Source organism: Platalea leucorodia (assembly GCF_965183815.1).
Source record: "Platalea leucorodia genome assembly, chromosome: 2".
Lineage (NCBI taxonomy): Eukaryota > Metazoa > Chordata > Aves > Pelecaniformes > Threskiornithidae > Platalea > Platalea leucorodia.
In genome coordinates this window covers 120,181,938-120,196,686 of record NC_138824.1, presented here as the reverse complement: position 1 = coordinate 120,196,686, position 14,749 = coordinate 120,181,938, and the positions used below count along the sequence as shown (strand labels likewise).

Below are 14,749 nucleotides of genomic sequence, written 5' to 3'. Positions count from 1 at the left end.
AGATTAACTGGCACAACAGCTAAAGAGTAATTGGCACAATGTTTAGGGAAGGAGACTTTCGCTAAGAGGAGGTGTATGTGTTTGGGGCGTGCTGAGTCTTCCAGCCGCCCCCCTCTGGAAGGCAGCCTGAGGACTGGAGCTGCTGCAGGTTTCCAGCTGCCCCCACAGCCCCGCTTTGCCTTCCTGCTGCCTTTCTTTTCCATGTCAGCCTTTCCAATCCCTTTGGTGTGGGGCTGAGCCCCTCCTGCCTGTGGCTCCCTGCCCTCTCCCATGGGAAGGGGAGGGGAGAGGGCAAAAAGGCTGCACCTTGGCAGGCTGGCCACGGACGAAGGGTGGGGATCGAACCAGGTGCCCTGCGGACCAGGGCACGCCGATGCTGCCTGCCTCGCACCCCGCTCTGCTTCTCTGCCACACGCACCCCAGCCTCTTGCCCCCCGCCTCCGCTTCTCCCGCTCTGCACAGGACCCAAAGCCCCGCACCAACCCCGCCTGCCCCCAGCCTCCAGCTGCAGCCAGGCAGGACCACCGCGGCCCCTCACCTTCCTCCCTGCTTCCCCTCCACCGAACTTGGCCTCTGCTGTCAGCTACCTGCTCGGGGCCTCGGAGGGTCACTGAAATTTCGCAGCTGGCCTGTGCCCACCCAGGAGAGAGGCTGGGATGCAAAGGAGAGCATGACAAGAGGCGTTCTTTCTTCATGGGCACGAGGTGGCCCGTTCCAGCTGGGGCAGCCTGAATGCGGCTTTCCAGTCGCTTCTTGCCCCTCTTGAGCCGTCAGGTACAACGTGATTTGAGCCCTCGCTGCTCAGCCTACACACGGACACGCACACACACACATACTGCTGTTGGGGATGTCGGAAAGTAGATAGTGGTGCGTTTTGAACCTACTTTTGAACATACTTTTTGGAAACTCATGCACAGATTGTTTTCTAATGTATGAGGCCTGTGAATAAGTGGTGGAATGTGTATATTAACCTCATTTTCTTATACTGTTAACAGAACAAATATATTCCTGTCAAGCACAGCTGAATATTGTAAATGAGTTTCTTTTCATCCTGGGTCCTAGCTTCCTCCGTTAAATCCTTGATCCTTTTCACACTCTGTACTTCGGGTGACAGCCTCAGAGGTAATGCCTGAAAAGTCACAGGAGCATGGGCTTGGATGCACCCTCGGGTCTGGATGCAGCATCTGGAGCTGCAGCCACTGTGGCCTTGTAAATCCCAGTCCGAGCAGGGCTGCCTGCAGTGCAACATGTTAACCAGAGCAACTCAGCCCCTTGTCCTGGTCAGCTGTGAGTAATCGGCTGTTCAGCCATCAGGAATCACACAGTCGGGGTCATGAAGCACGGCCTTAGGATCCCTTGTCTCTCAGCCTTTTCCCAAGGTTGAGTGTCAGTGTGACTGGCTTAGGACGTGGAGGACTGCTGAGACTCATTCCAGAATGTGTTTCATGCTGTTAAAGACCAGGCTGCTGGAGTTGGGATGTCTCAGCACGGCAGCTGCTCAGTCTGATGCATGTGAGAACCAACTCTCAGGCAGGCTGCTGAATTCTGCAAATAAAGAGGCCACCAGTGTATGTGCTTCTACAGAGCAAGGGTCACTTTTTTTCTCTCCGATAGTACCATTTTTCATGGACAACTACTTTATTTTCAACTCATGATTTTTGGACACATATGTTAGTATTTTTGGCAACGCCAGAGATAATTAATATTCTTATTTGTCTCCTTCATGCTACAAGTACCATTTGAGCCTGGCACCAAAAACTGTTAGCACTGTTAAATTCATAATGAAGTCCAAAGCACGGAAAGATCTAGAAGTCCTTTAACAAATACTGGTGTGAAAGAAACATAATAAGAAAGAAATCTAGCTAGTATTACCCATAAAAATACATAAATAATTTGAGAAAGATCTTAAACAAACACAGAACCAATATAAATGTCGTCTTCGAGATCACAAATGGAGAGGGTGTTGGTACTAGCGACTGGGAGAATCAGGACATACGTTCCAGTTCTGGCTTGGGCTGCTAGTTGCAGGCCACCTTCAGAACAAAAGTATATATTAAATATTTAAAATGAGGGGTAAGATTAAAGCAAATTCTTACATTAAAAAATTAACAAAACCCACACACATTACAATACAGAGCTAATGGCAGTAGCAAATGAAATGCAGTAAGCATTCTCACTTGTACACTATCTATTAACAAAAAGAATGTGTTCATACCAATATGCATTTAGAAGTGCACTCCTCTTGTAACGTACCAGAACCATTCATTGATATTAAAAGTATTTCAAACCATTTTCATGTTTCTGAATAATTCTTTGTGGCATGGATGTAACACAGCCTTTTTGTTTTAATTTGAATTTTTCCAAACTGCAGGATACTACTAGTATTCCTTGACATAGCTGAAATACTATCCACTTACCCAACAAGGAGGTAACATGAATTGTGCACAAAATGCCAGAGTTTAGAGGTTTTTAAGCATCATATGATACCAATAGAATTTTTATCATGTATCGTTTTTATCAACATATATCAGTTCTACCATAAACTACTGCTTTATGCACATTCATTTATTGTGTTTATATTGCTGCTTTCTAACAGATTATTCATTTTAGCAGTAGACATCTTGGACAGTTTGCTGACTGAAAAACCAAAATACACATACGTGCACACAGATACCCTTCCCCCTCCCATTTATATGTATATGTATTCATGTGTCTTATAAAAATTAATTCTTCTATTGCTGAACAAAAATATATAGTAGCTTGCACTGGATCTACTGGGAGAAAATACAGCTGCTCTGACAGTCTGCAAAAGGAGGAGACTAATTCCAGAGGTACAGATCCACAGTGGTGAATGCCCGCAGCTGGCAGCTATCCCCAGCTGATCCGTTGTGCTATGGCACAGCCTGAAATGGCAGCTTCCCAAATCGTCAGGTTGCAGATCATTCAGGGTAAGACAGTGACGTATTCGCTGTCATCAATTTCTGTAAAGAAATAGATTAAAAAAAAAAGATGTTATCATTGCAAATGGCTCCTCTGAAAGCCCACGGTAAGCAGGATGGCCTGTGGCCACGTTGCTGGGCAGGTATCAATAACTCAATTTGGTTTCTCGGTATTCTCCCTGCTATTTGCAATAGGCCAGCGTTTAGGCCCCGTGTCCTGTGGACTGGGTCCTCCAGGAGCCCGTGTGGAGGCAAAGCCCGCATTGTCTTTTCTCAGCCAGCAAGCTCTGTTATTGAACAGTTGTATCCACGTGAGACCCCGTCTTCCTGAGGAACAGGCAAATGTTGGAAATCATCCATACTTAGCAAATCAGATCAATAGCTGAGATAGCTACGACTATAGCGTAACACACCCTTTCTTCTCTAAGTAAATACCCAACAGAAAAGCTCTCCTCCCAGCTAAGGGAGCAGAGCCTGAAAAAAACCTTTCTCTCTTAGACCTTGTCAGATTTATTATGGTTTTTGAGAGGACAGCAGAAGGGCAGAAATTGAATGCTTAGGACTCCATCTCCCCTGTGGAAACCTACTGTCTCTTCAAGCAGCCACCCTCAGACAAGCTGTTCCTGGGCTGGAAAACAACCTTCAGAACTGTCCAACAACCAGTGCCATGATTCCAGTCCTGTGAGTTGTCCCACTGGTCGCGCTGGAGCACTGAGTCCTGCACGTGCCGCAACGCCAGCTGCCGGTGCAGCACGAGGGACTGGGCCAGGAAAGTGTGGCGCTTGCTTTGGGAAGCACTGGGGTGTTTTGGGTGGTGCCTGCATTTCGGAGAGAGACCCATCATGGCGTTAACCTAAACTCCCTCTGTGAGCATGTAACAAAGCAGTCTGAGGGGGAAGTTTGGACTGCTGTGTAAGTGAAATATAAATTAAAATTGAACAGCAACAATTCCAAACTGATTTGATTATTTCTAAAAGCCTCCATTTTTATGACAACCACAGACATTTTGATAGTGAATATCAAATAGATAGAGGTTATCAATTTTATCAAATTGATAGAGGTTTTGTTTTCCTCCCTGCGAGTCCAGACCAAGACATTGTGCATCTTCTAGAAAAGCCCATGTTGCAGGATGAGACAATAAAATACGTATTACACCTGATTTTTCCTAAAATTATATCCATGCTACTGCAGTATTTTCCATCTCCCTGGATTGGCAATGACAAGATACCAGAAAAACCTTTTTTAGCGCAAACATGGCATATCTGCCTTAGTGATACAAGTGATGATGTAATGTTGGGGACACTGGAAATGTCTCTTTGCTACTCTTTCTCTCAGCAAGGTTATCGCTGCACTGGCCCCTCAAAATCCAGCTTAGTGCATGAAGCGGTGGGGAGAGCTCACCCCTTCCTATCCTGTCTGCTTGACACGGGGAGCCGTTGCACCGTTGTTGTGTGCAAAAAAACAGCGTCTGTCATACAGACAGGAGGAGGTATGACACCAGCACAGAGAGGCTGGCCCGCACGACCGCATTTTAGCTATCGTTAACTCATGAGATATAAATCACACAGAAGACTGGATACTCCCAAGAGTTTTTTCCTTTACGATAACTGTACTTAATGAAAGGATTTCCCTTGCTCGTTACACTTAGTCTTCTAGTCAGAGGACCTAGAAGAGTTTCAAGGTTATTTTGCAGCGTGTGACCTGATGGATACTGCAGCTGAGCATCGTGCAACAGTAGTATGAAAAGTGGCTGTCAAAAGTGTGTGAGGGATGCTGGCAAGTTACCAATAGTATCTCTATTCATCCTCCCCAAACCAAGGACATAAAGATGACAGGGGACTATAAAACATGGTCTACCACTTTGTGAAAACCTCTGCCTTTATCATATCCATTTGCATATTTCTGTCAGGTAGAAACAGTGTCTCCTTATCTTACACCTGGGATTTGTGAACATAATTTAGCAGAAGATAAACCAGAGACGGAACTCTCTGGTTCCAAACTGTGATCCTGAGCACAAGGCTATATGCTTCTTATTTTCAACACGGGAACTTAAAAAATTAGTCATGTTTTAATACAAATCGCAACAAACCACAAGCTGGTTGGCTTTTTTTTTTTTTTCCCCTAGCATCTCAAAAATAACTGCATTAGATTTTGGTATAAAAATAGCTTTCAACCTGGACAATTAAGGTTAAGGACAGCCTCAACTCCCAGTGAAGTGCAGGGGCCTGGCAGCTTGGCAGAACCACGTGGAGTAAAAGTGGCCCTCGGCCTTCCCTAGCCCAGCAGCATCAACACCTATGAAGGAGTGAGCTGTGGGCAACATCGTGCTTTGCCTTCTGTATCATCTCTTGCCTCTTAACTTGTTAATTTGTAGTGGATGAGGCTACGTAACCTGTGAGCTGGGAATAACCATTTTTCAGTGAACATAAGAGAGGGGGAAGGATGCTGAACTTCTGTCCATGCCAGCTGGCCTCAGAGGACATGTAGCAACTGTTCACCACAGACCTGTCAATGCAGTCATCTTAAAAAAAAAACAAACCAGAAAGGTAGAGCTCCATTTCTCACCATCATAAATGTCATCCTTTCCTGACTTGAACCTCTGGCTTCTTTGCGAGGCCTTTGGTTTCTTTACTGGGTAGCGGAGGTTTGTTACTAGTCCTTGATTTGGCTTTTCAAAAGTGTATACTAGGTCCTTTAATGTTCTGAAGAGCCTCTCTGGAACACCTTCAGAAGTCTGCAAGGAAAGGAAAATAAAGTTCATTTGCAATTGCCCTTCACATAGAGGCTCCTAAATGAAAGAAATGACAGGTTGTTTCTTGTTTACCAAGGAGCTGTTTTGTAAACAGATTTGGTGACAGAATATTGTACTGTCCTTAAAACACTAGGGTTACATGTTTGGTGACATGGTTACAGCACTAAGTGTAACCTCCCTCACCACACTTTTTTTGAAAAAAGAACATCAGTTTAAAATATTGTCTCAGGTGTGCGCTGCAGCAATCCATTACAGCAAAGTGTCAAAGCGTGACAGCATTACAGACTTCCCTCTGGTGTTAGAGCACAAATTTAGGGGCAACATATTTAGTTCCCTCTTAAAATATTGGATTTAAACAACTATGTGACAAGCAGAAGCCAGCCGTTTTACAAAATAACAGCAAAGCAAATATCAGTCAAGCAAAAATATCAGTCAAGCAAAGGACATTTGCAGAGGCAGCGGATGTGTCTGAGGACGTGTATGAAAGTCCCTGGCACCAGCTTTCACTTTTCGGCAGGAGTTTATTATTTGTCTCAGATTTGTGACTTGCATTGAAGACTCCTGAGGCCAAGCACGGAGGATGGCTCTCCTAAGTGGGGGAACAGCGTTCTCACGAACTGCTTTTTAATGTGTGGGTTCATACAGCTGGACTGATCTGCTCAGCCCCTCAGTGATCTGCACAGAGACTTTGCATTTACTCATTACAAGTGAATGGGGCTTTGATTTCGCTTCATTTGCTGTCTAACAAAGAAACATGTCTTTATTTTCTTTGTTTTTCTGCATTTTTTATCTTCACTTTAGTCCTGTATGGACTGGGTGCCACGGCCTCTATGTACTGGGTCTGGCTGGGATGGAGTTAACTTTCTTGGTAGCAGCCAGTGTAGTGCTGTGTTTTGAATTTGTGACTGAACCAGTGTTGATAACACCCCTGTGCTTAGGCTGTTGCTGAACAATGCTCGCACAGCCGTGAGGTTATCTCTTTTTCCTGCTCTGCTCCCCCAGCAAGTAGGCTGGGGGTGTGCAAGACACTGGGAGGGGATGTGGCCAGGACAGCGGACCCGAATTGACCAAAGGGATATCGCATCCCATATGACATTATGCTCAGCAATAAAAGCGGAGGAAAGTGGGGATGTTCATGGTTATGGCATTTGTCTTCCCAAGTAACCATTACTTGTGCTGAGGCCCTGCTTTCAGGAGGTGGCTAAACATCTGCCTCCCGATGGAAAGTAGTGACTAAACTCCTTCTTTGCTTTGCTTGCATGCACAATTTTGCTTCATCTATTAAACTGTCTTTTATCTTGATCCAGGAGTTTCCTCATTTTTGCTCTTGCTGTTCTCTTCCCCCCACCCTGTCCCACTAAGGTGGGGAGGGAGCAAGCAGCTGTGTGGCTGCTTAGCTGCTGGTCGGGGTCAGCCTGCTACCCTCTAGAAAGTTCATGGATGAATCTGGCCCTTAAAAAAAACCCAAACAATCTCCCCTCCACCATCAATATATTATTTCAGTGTATTATTTTAGTAAGCCAAAACAACCTAACTTAAAAATTTGAAGAACAGAACTCTTCTTTCAAATTCTTGGCAAAATCTTGTAAGGAAAATTGGCAAATGACAATGAAATTCTATTACTAGTAGAATTGAAAAATTGAAAATTGACAATGAGAGCAAAACCCAGAAGAGTGGCTATAGTCCAAAATAGATTATTTTTTGTCAACAAACCATTCAGTTCTTCATGGGAAATTGTGTCTTTTGTACTCAGTCCAAACCACTAATAAGCAAGAAATTACCAGCATATGATTGCTTGGTGTGTCCTTTATGGACTGAGTTCCTCATTCCACTTAAAGGCTACTTAATCGTTGGCAGTCCTGTTGACTGTTCTACTACAAGCAGAGGAGTGAGCCAGCTTTTTAAGTGTCCTCTCACCTTGCCTAGGGATTTGATTGATGCAGTCTGCTCTTAGCTTATTCAAGCAATGAGCAGCATTATCTGGGGTCATCACTCCAAGTGCCCCAGAATCGCACAGAATTATAGATAGGTCTCTTTAAATCAAAAAGATCATTCCAATATTCAAAACCCCTACAAGATGGTGGGTGCAATGGCAGAGCTTTCAAATAAAAAAAAAAAAAAGCTGATTAGGAACAGGAACGTGTTATGAAAGTGATAAATTTTTCTTCAATGCTATGAAAAAGAAATGGTCAGATCAGAAAGCAGCTGGTCAACAAGTAACAGATCCACTTAGGTTATAAGGGATTTCTACAAAGATAATAGCTACTTCTGAGCTCATATGTAATAATAAGTATAACACTAAAAAGCCAAGAATTGAGTAGAGAAGAAAGCAAACTTGGAAATATTTTCTAAGGTAATGTGTTCACGTATATTAATTTTTTTAATCAGGACAGTGGTATCTAGTGCAATCTTTACAGATGAAATGAGAGTTACTCACCTGTATTCTAAAATATCCTTGGTGTTCCCTGAAGATACGGTAAGTGTAGATTAATTCTTCGAAGCTGTGAAAAACATTGTTGTATACATTATGCTTTTCATCAAATGTCAAGACCACCGCAACTTGCTTAGACTGCTACAGCTGATCTTGACAGCCAGGTTTTGTTTTTGTTTGTCTGCTTGTATCTTAAAGTAAACTACAATACAATGAAAGACTAAAAACAAAGAAACAAATCTAAAGGAATGCCTGATGCTAAATAACATCAATTTTACATATATGCATTCACTTTTCCATTTGATTCATATATTGGAGCCTTCATTTTTTCATTTGATTCGTATATTGGAGTCTTCAAAATACTTGAGATTCTCTAAGTCATATGTTTAATCTTCTGTTAGCCAAAATTAGTCATGCATGTTGTTTCCTTAAGCCTCAGAAACCCAGATATTACTTTATCATACCTTTCTAATTCATATCTAAAGCCCTCTGCATCGCTATGCAGATCCATTTGATTTTGGACCAAATTTATGGTGCTCTTTTTTGCCCTGCAGAGTTAGGCCAGGTACAGTAAATGTAGCTAAGAGTGCTCTGTTCAATCTGCAGTCACTGCACTTTGCTTAATCTTGATAAAGCATGTCCAGCTGGCTCACCTCCACATCAACTGACTGCCCGAGCTTTCCTCCATCTTCCTAGGTGCATTTCCTCTGCTGAGTTTTGCACTACTACATCCCCAATAAAATAGATCTGGTAAGTCAAAGCAATGAAAATGCTTCAAGTTTATACATCCAGAAAGGGCTGGATGTCACTGAGAATTTGCATTACTTGTTCTGAGGAAGTAAAACACAAAATAGAGCCTGGAACTCCACTACAGGTGCCATGTAAGAGAAGAGTCCTTGCTTCCATAGGATGCTTAAGTCCTTACTCCCCACCAGCAGAATTGCTTCATGGCACTGGAAGCCACTTTGTGCAAATGTCAACATGGAAATAAACTGCAAGCAAAGGGCTGGCATGCATGTCATCGAGAACTGCAGTGTCTCCACCAGCAGTGAGGAGAAGGGGAGCTGTGGCTGGGCTGACTCAGATTTTGCACTGGGTTGGACTAACCATCAGACAACCTTTTCACAATGGAAAGACAGAGCTAACATGTACCCCTCCTTCAAAAATTGAGCTATAAGGAAGACCTAAATAGCTACAAAGACAAAAGTGAGGTGCCCATCTTTCCCTGATGTCATACTCTAGTGGAAAATGGGCTGGCTTCCAACTAATTACCACATCCCTAAGACAAGAAGTCACCTTTCAAAAGACTGAGCTACAGCTGAGAACAAGGACGGGAGATTCACCTGGGATATGACAGAAGACTGCAATGCTGCATGGAAACAAGCACATTGGCATGGAGTGATGCTCTGAAAGATTGTCTTTGCGAATGTCTTCTGTCATATTGGTAGAAGTTGGGAAGGATGTGAGGGGAGAGAAAGAAAACCGTATTCATCTAAGTAATGGTAAAAATGATTCTGTGGAAAACTTGCAATTCACCTTTCACATGAGACCTACTGGCACTCCTCTGAAGAAGAGAACAGGTGAGGAGGTTGCCGTGGCATACACAGGAGTGTGAAGTTGCAGAATGTTTTTCATGTAAGCTGCTTTCCTTGTGAGACCCCTCGAGTAATTGCGGCACCACAAATTCATGCTCTTATTCCCCCCATGCTGCCCCACACAGTGACCCCTTGAGCTGTCTGTACCTTCATGTATTCCAGATGTGATCATGTACCAGGCTGCTTCAACCTAGAATGTGTTTGACGTAGCTAGAGATGTATATGATATTGGACATATACTCAAGAGCATGTATGATATTAGGGACTTAACAGTGGGCTGAGTCTCTGACCCCTGCTGCTGAAAGCAGACACTGTGGTGGAAGGAAGAGACACCACATTTTTAACAAAGTGCAAGCCTGGAAATGTCTGCAAACAGCAGGTAGTATTAAAGACATGAGAGGCTGTGCAGTAAAATTGAATGAGATAGAGGTAGAAAAGCCTAGAGTTTGCAAAATGAGAGAACATTTGATATCCTGAAATATAAGATTACTCTAATGAGGAGTTTCAAAGAACTTATGAACTAAACCTAACACAGGCCTTTTACATAAGAGAAATTTGATTCCACAGACATCCCATTCTCTCATCTATCTTCTTATCCTCCTCACGTGTGATACCTCCCTAAACTTCATTTTGCAGTTGTATCACAAGAAGGCTGTTGAATTCTTGGAGAGATGTTAGCAGAAAATGGCCTCCAGTCACCAGCACCCAGAAAATGACTGCACAGGTCCTACTTCTAAGAAAATTATTCTTTCTTTGCATCTCCCAGGGTTTTAATTATTATTATTTTTAATAATATGCAGGTGTTTGAACAGTCAGGCTACTGATGGCTTTGGATATACTTTGTCAACAGAAATAAAAGCTTTATCAAATACCGCAATGGCAGCTATTCAGAAGATGAACTGGAGATCACGACCATGGTCAAAAAAGGCAGTAAAGTTGCAAAGATATGTAAATGACAAATAATGTGAGGTGGGAGGTGGAGTAGTATTTGAAAACAATGTCTTTTAACTGGTACACATATTCATCAGAAGGATTTCAGCTGTAGCTACATGAATTGAGCTGTCATGAGAGGAAGAATCTTAGGGTGAAAACCTAGCTCAGGGGGCTTGCGCATAAATGAATAGTTACTCTGGAAATAAGCTACTTTGTTCCGCAAAAAAAGTTACTATGGACTGCGATCAGGATAAGACTTCCAGTCAGAATAGATTTACTTTGATTCAAAGAGTTGCATCACAGGGATGCATCCTCTGTTTTTTTCCTCCTTGAGATACCTGTGGAAATTCACATGTTCCTGGCTTAAGAGTAGTTTATAAATATGGATATACATTCTTTAAACATAGACATAGAAGTGAGAAAAAAAAAACCCCGAACTATCAGAAACTGATCATTTTTGAAACTTGTTCTTTATCTATCACCCAAATTTTGAAAGGTTACTGCCTGGTTATTATTTGGCTGCGGTAATTTTTACTGAATAAACATGAAACTACCATTAAAATGGAAACTTCTGTTTCCACATTAACTACTAAATGCTTACCAACAGCTGCATATGGTACAAATTAATAAAGTGCCTGGTCTGGGCACAGGGGAGATCCAGTGGCAGAAAAGCAGGGTGAGAGGAGCTTTTTTTGGTAGAATGACATGTTGACCCATAAGGAGAAGAGCAGCAAGAGCAGTAGGTCTGGACTGAGGCAGAGACCTGGCACAGCTTTGGATGAAAGCAGCAGTGTGCTGTCGAGGAAGATGTACCAACAGAGCTGTGCCCCATGCCCACTTAGAGAAGAGATGCTTTTGAACTGGTCCCATCATTCTGACTTCCAGATCCTCCATGGGAGTGCCCTCTCCTTACCCCCCAATCAGTAGAGGATAAAAAAAAGTTGTTTTCTGTAGCAAGTGGATCAGTATCTCTGCCTGTGGATCAACTAATTTGAGAGGTGTGCATCAGTTTGTGCCTCAACCGTGTTAGGTGCTAAGCAATGCTTTAAGATGCAATTCTAATCCAAAAGTTGTCTTGAAACAGCACTGAGAGTTTCAGTGTTGATTGCCTCTAGTTTTAGGACAGCTTTCCTCTGCCTAGTCAACCACTGACAGACAGCCCAGTCTCTGGGGCCATTCGGAGCCAATATTCTATGACCATCCATCCCATTTGCTATCTGAAGACAACCCTTGCTTTTACCTCTGCAAGCCAGTATGTTGTACCATTGCTGCCACCCCTGCAGTTTAACTATTAAATTTGTTAATGCACGAGTTAAAGGCAAATACACTAAACACTAAAGTTTTTAACAGTTTTTAACACTAAAAAGCCACAGAGGCTAGCTGGAAGTCACATGCTTTTTCATATGCCTGCCCAGAACACTGTCAACAGACAAAAGCATGTCTGTAAGCTATCACAAGCTGCATCTGCCTGGCCCTTAAAAAAAAAAAAAAAAGAAAGCAACCGTGTCAGTGTGGCACCAAGCTTAACCTTTATGTCAGCTTGCATCTGCCCACAGTGTGCCCTGTCGACGTGCCCTCTGTTGCATCAGCAGTTCGAACTCATTGCGCACACCTAAGCAGCGCTTCATTTTCTCATCTCCCTCTATTGCATGAGATCGCAACAGCCATCTTCCCATGTCAGGGACCAGTATTGTTCTGCCTCTGCGCCAGGATCCCCATTTGTCCCTTCTGACAGGGTATGCGTGCCCTTTCTCTCCCACGCTCCCTGCTCTTCCCGCACCCCCTCCGTTGTCTCCTTCCACACCATACTGAAGGCAGGTTCCTGCAGCTCCCTCCCCGAGGTCTCTGTTTGTCCCGCACTTGCCATTTCTGTTCTCCTTACTCTGTCACTTCACGGACCTCCTTTCTTCTACCCACCAACCCCATAGTACTCCATTTCCCTCTCCCTTTTTCTCCTTCTCCTTTGATTTGTTTCAAAAGAAATACAATTTTGATTATTGATAAAAAAAAATCTGATATTTTTTAATTAATTAGACTTAGTGTTAAAAAAATTTCATGTCGCACTGAAACACATCCTCAAGGAGAGTGTAAAATCTCATAGGGTCAAACAAAGAAAGACTCAGAGTTACGAATTTATAAACTTTGAATGCATTAGGAATGGATCAGTTACCTTCTTGAAAGCGAAATAAAAGTGCTATTCCCTACAGGAAAAGAAAATAATAAAATTTTAATTGTGGTAATTAAAGTTAAGGACTAGAAGTAGCAATTTTCTATGCGCATCTTCATGGACCTGTCATATGAATTTGAACAGGACATTATAGTTTTCTGTCTCAGCTTATGTTCTTAAATCAGATAAAATTCCTTTGAAGCACAAGGCTAAGCTTTCATCAGACAGAAAGCCTATGAAGAAGGAACTGTTTTGTAACCTACTGTGAGACTTTTCAGTGTCTCAACAGTGCTAAAATGCTATTTACTCATCATTACAGAGGCAGTAACTTTGAGTAAGGTTCTTACCATGTTTTGGCAGGCTAAACTATTTTGTCTGGGCTCCTCTTATTGTCTGCAGAGAGAGGCCAGCATCAGCAGATTACAGTTCTTCTATCCTCTGTTGTTTAAAATGTCTTTTGCAAATGCCACCCTCTCACCACTCACTATAAAGGTAGCCTAAGGCAACCAGCATTACTTAAATACATATACGCACCCCCTTGGAGTCTGTTAATATTAAGGAAGAACTATTAATGTTAGAAAAGATGAATGCTTGTCTGGTGAAGGGTCTGGAGCACAAGTCTTATGAGGAGCGACTGAGGGAGCTGGGGTTGTTTAGTCTGCAGAAAAGGAGGCTGAGGGAGACCTTATCGCTCTCTACAACTACCTGAAAGGAGGCTGTAGCGAGGTAGGAGTCAGTCTCTTCTCCCAAGTAACAAGTGATAGGACAAGAGGAAATGGCCTCAGGTTGAGCCAGGGGAGGTTTAGGTTGGATATTCGGAAAAATTTCTTAACCAAAAGGGCAGTCAGGCACTGGCACAGGCTGCCCAGGGAAGTGGTGGAGTCCCCATCCCTGGAGGTATTTAAAAGATGGGTAGATGTGGTGCTTGAGGACATGGTTTAGTGGTGGACTTGGCAGTGCTAAGTTAACGGTGGGACTTGATGATCTTAAGGGTCTTCTCCAACCTAAACGATTCTATGATTATGATTCTATTTGAAAACTCATAAAAATTTAGTATTAGAATACTTACAAAACACAGAGACACAAGGCTCCTTCCATGCTTTCACTCTCTCGTATTAAATAGCTACCATTCTTTTTGTTCTTGCTCAGCCGTTCTTCACAGGTTCTTCTTGTTATCTTTCCATGAAAAAATGGGAGCTCCATGGGCAAAAGAAAAGAAGGTCTCTCGCCTTTCAATCCAATTCCAGAGAACGTCAGAAGCCTGGCATGAAAAGAAGACTTATTCCAAATGCAGCTGTCTGCAGATAACTGAAGTTGGAGGTGCTAAGTACATACACGAGTTCATCTGTGTTGTTATCACTGACCTGTCCGTAGTGAAGTCGGCGACCAGCTTGTGCTTACAGCTCATCAATGCAGTGAAGGCAGGAAATGGTTTGTCTACCCTCATCACAGTCTACATCAGAAGGGAAGAGTCTTTTGTCACATTATATCAGCAGACATTTGAGTTGTGTATCTCACTTCTAAGTTATACAATAGCTAAGTTGACATCTAAGTATAGTTATATTTTTTAAGTTGACTTTTATACTGTCCTGGTTTCAGCTGGGATAGAGTTAATTTTCTTCTTGGTAGCCGGTATGGGGCTGTGTTTTGGGTTTAGGATGAGAACAATGTCGATGATACACTGATGCTTTGGTTCTTGCTAAGTAGTGCTAAGCTGTCTCTAAATAGGTGCTAAGTGGTGCTCACACTGGTCAAGGACTTTTCAGCTTCCCCTGCTCTGCCGGGTGCACAAGAAGCTGGGAGGGGGCACAGCCAGGACAGCTGGCCCAGACTGGCCCAAGGGCTATTCCATACCATATGATGTCATGCTCAGTATATATAAGCTGAGGGAAGAAGAAGGAAGGGGGGGGGGGGACATTGGGCACGATAGCG

The 14,749-nt window shown here is 43.1% G+C and overlaps 1 protein-coding gene across 1 annotated transcript; it reads right to left on the bottom strand.

The window, feature by feature from the left end:
* Positions 1-2,943: 2,943 nt before the first annotated feature.
* Positions 2,944-14,020, bottom strand: SH2D1B (SH2 domain containing 1B; the record flags this gene model as incomplete). The annotated part of the gene is made up of 4 exons (XM_082336556.1): positions 2,944-2,981; positions 5,505-5,673; positions 8,129-8,192; positions 13,887-14,020. The coding sequence occupies 4 exons, from the start codon at positions 14,018-14,020 to the stop codon at positions 2,944-2,946; spliced, it is 405 nt and encodes a 134-aa protein (XP_082192682.1).
* Positions 14,021-14,749: the final 729 nt, after the last annotated feature.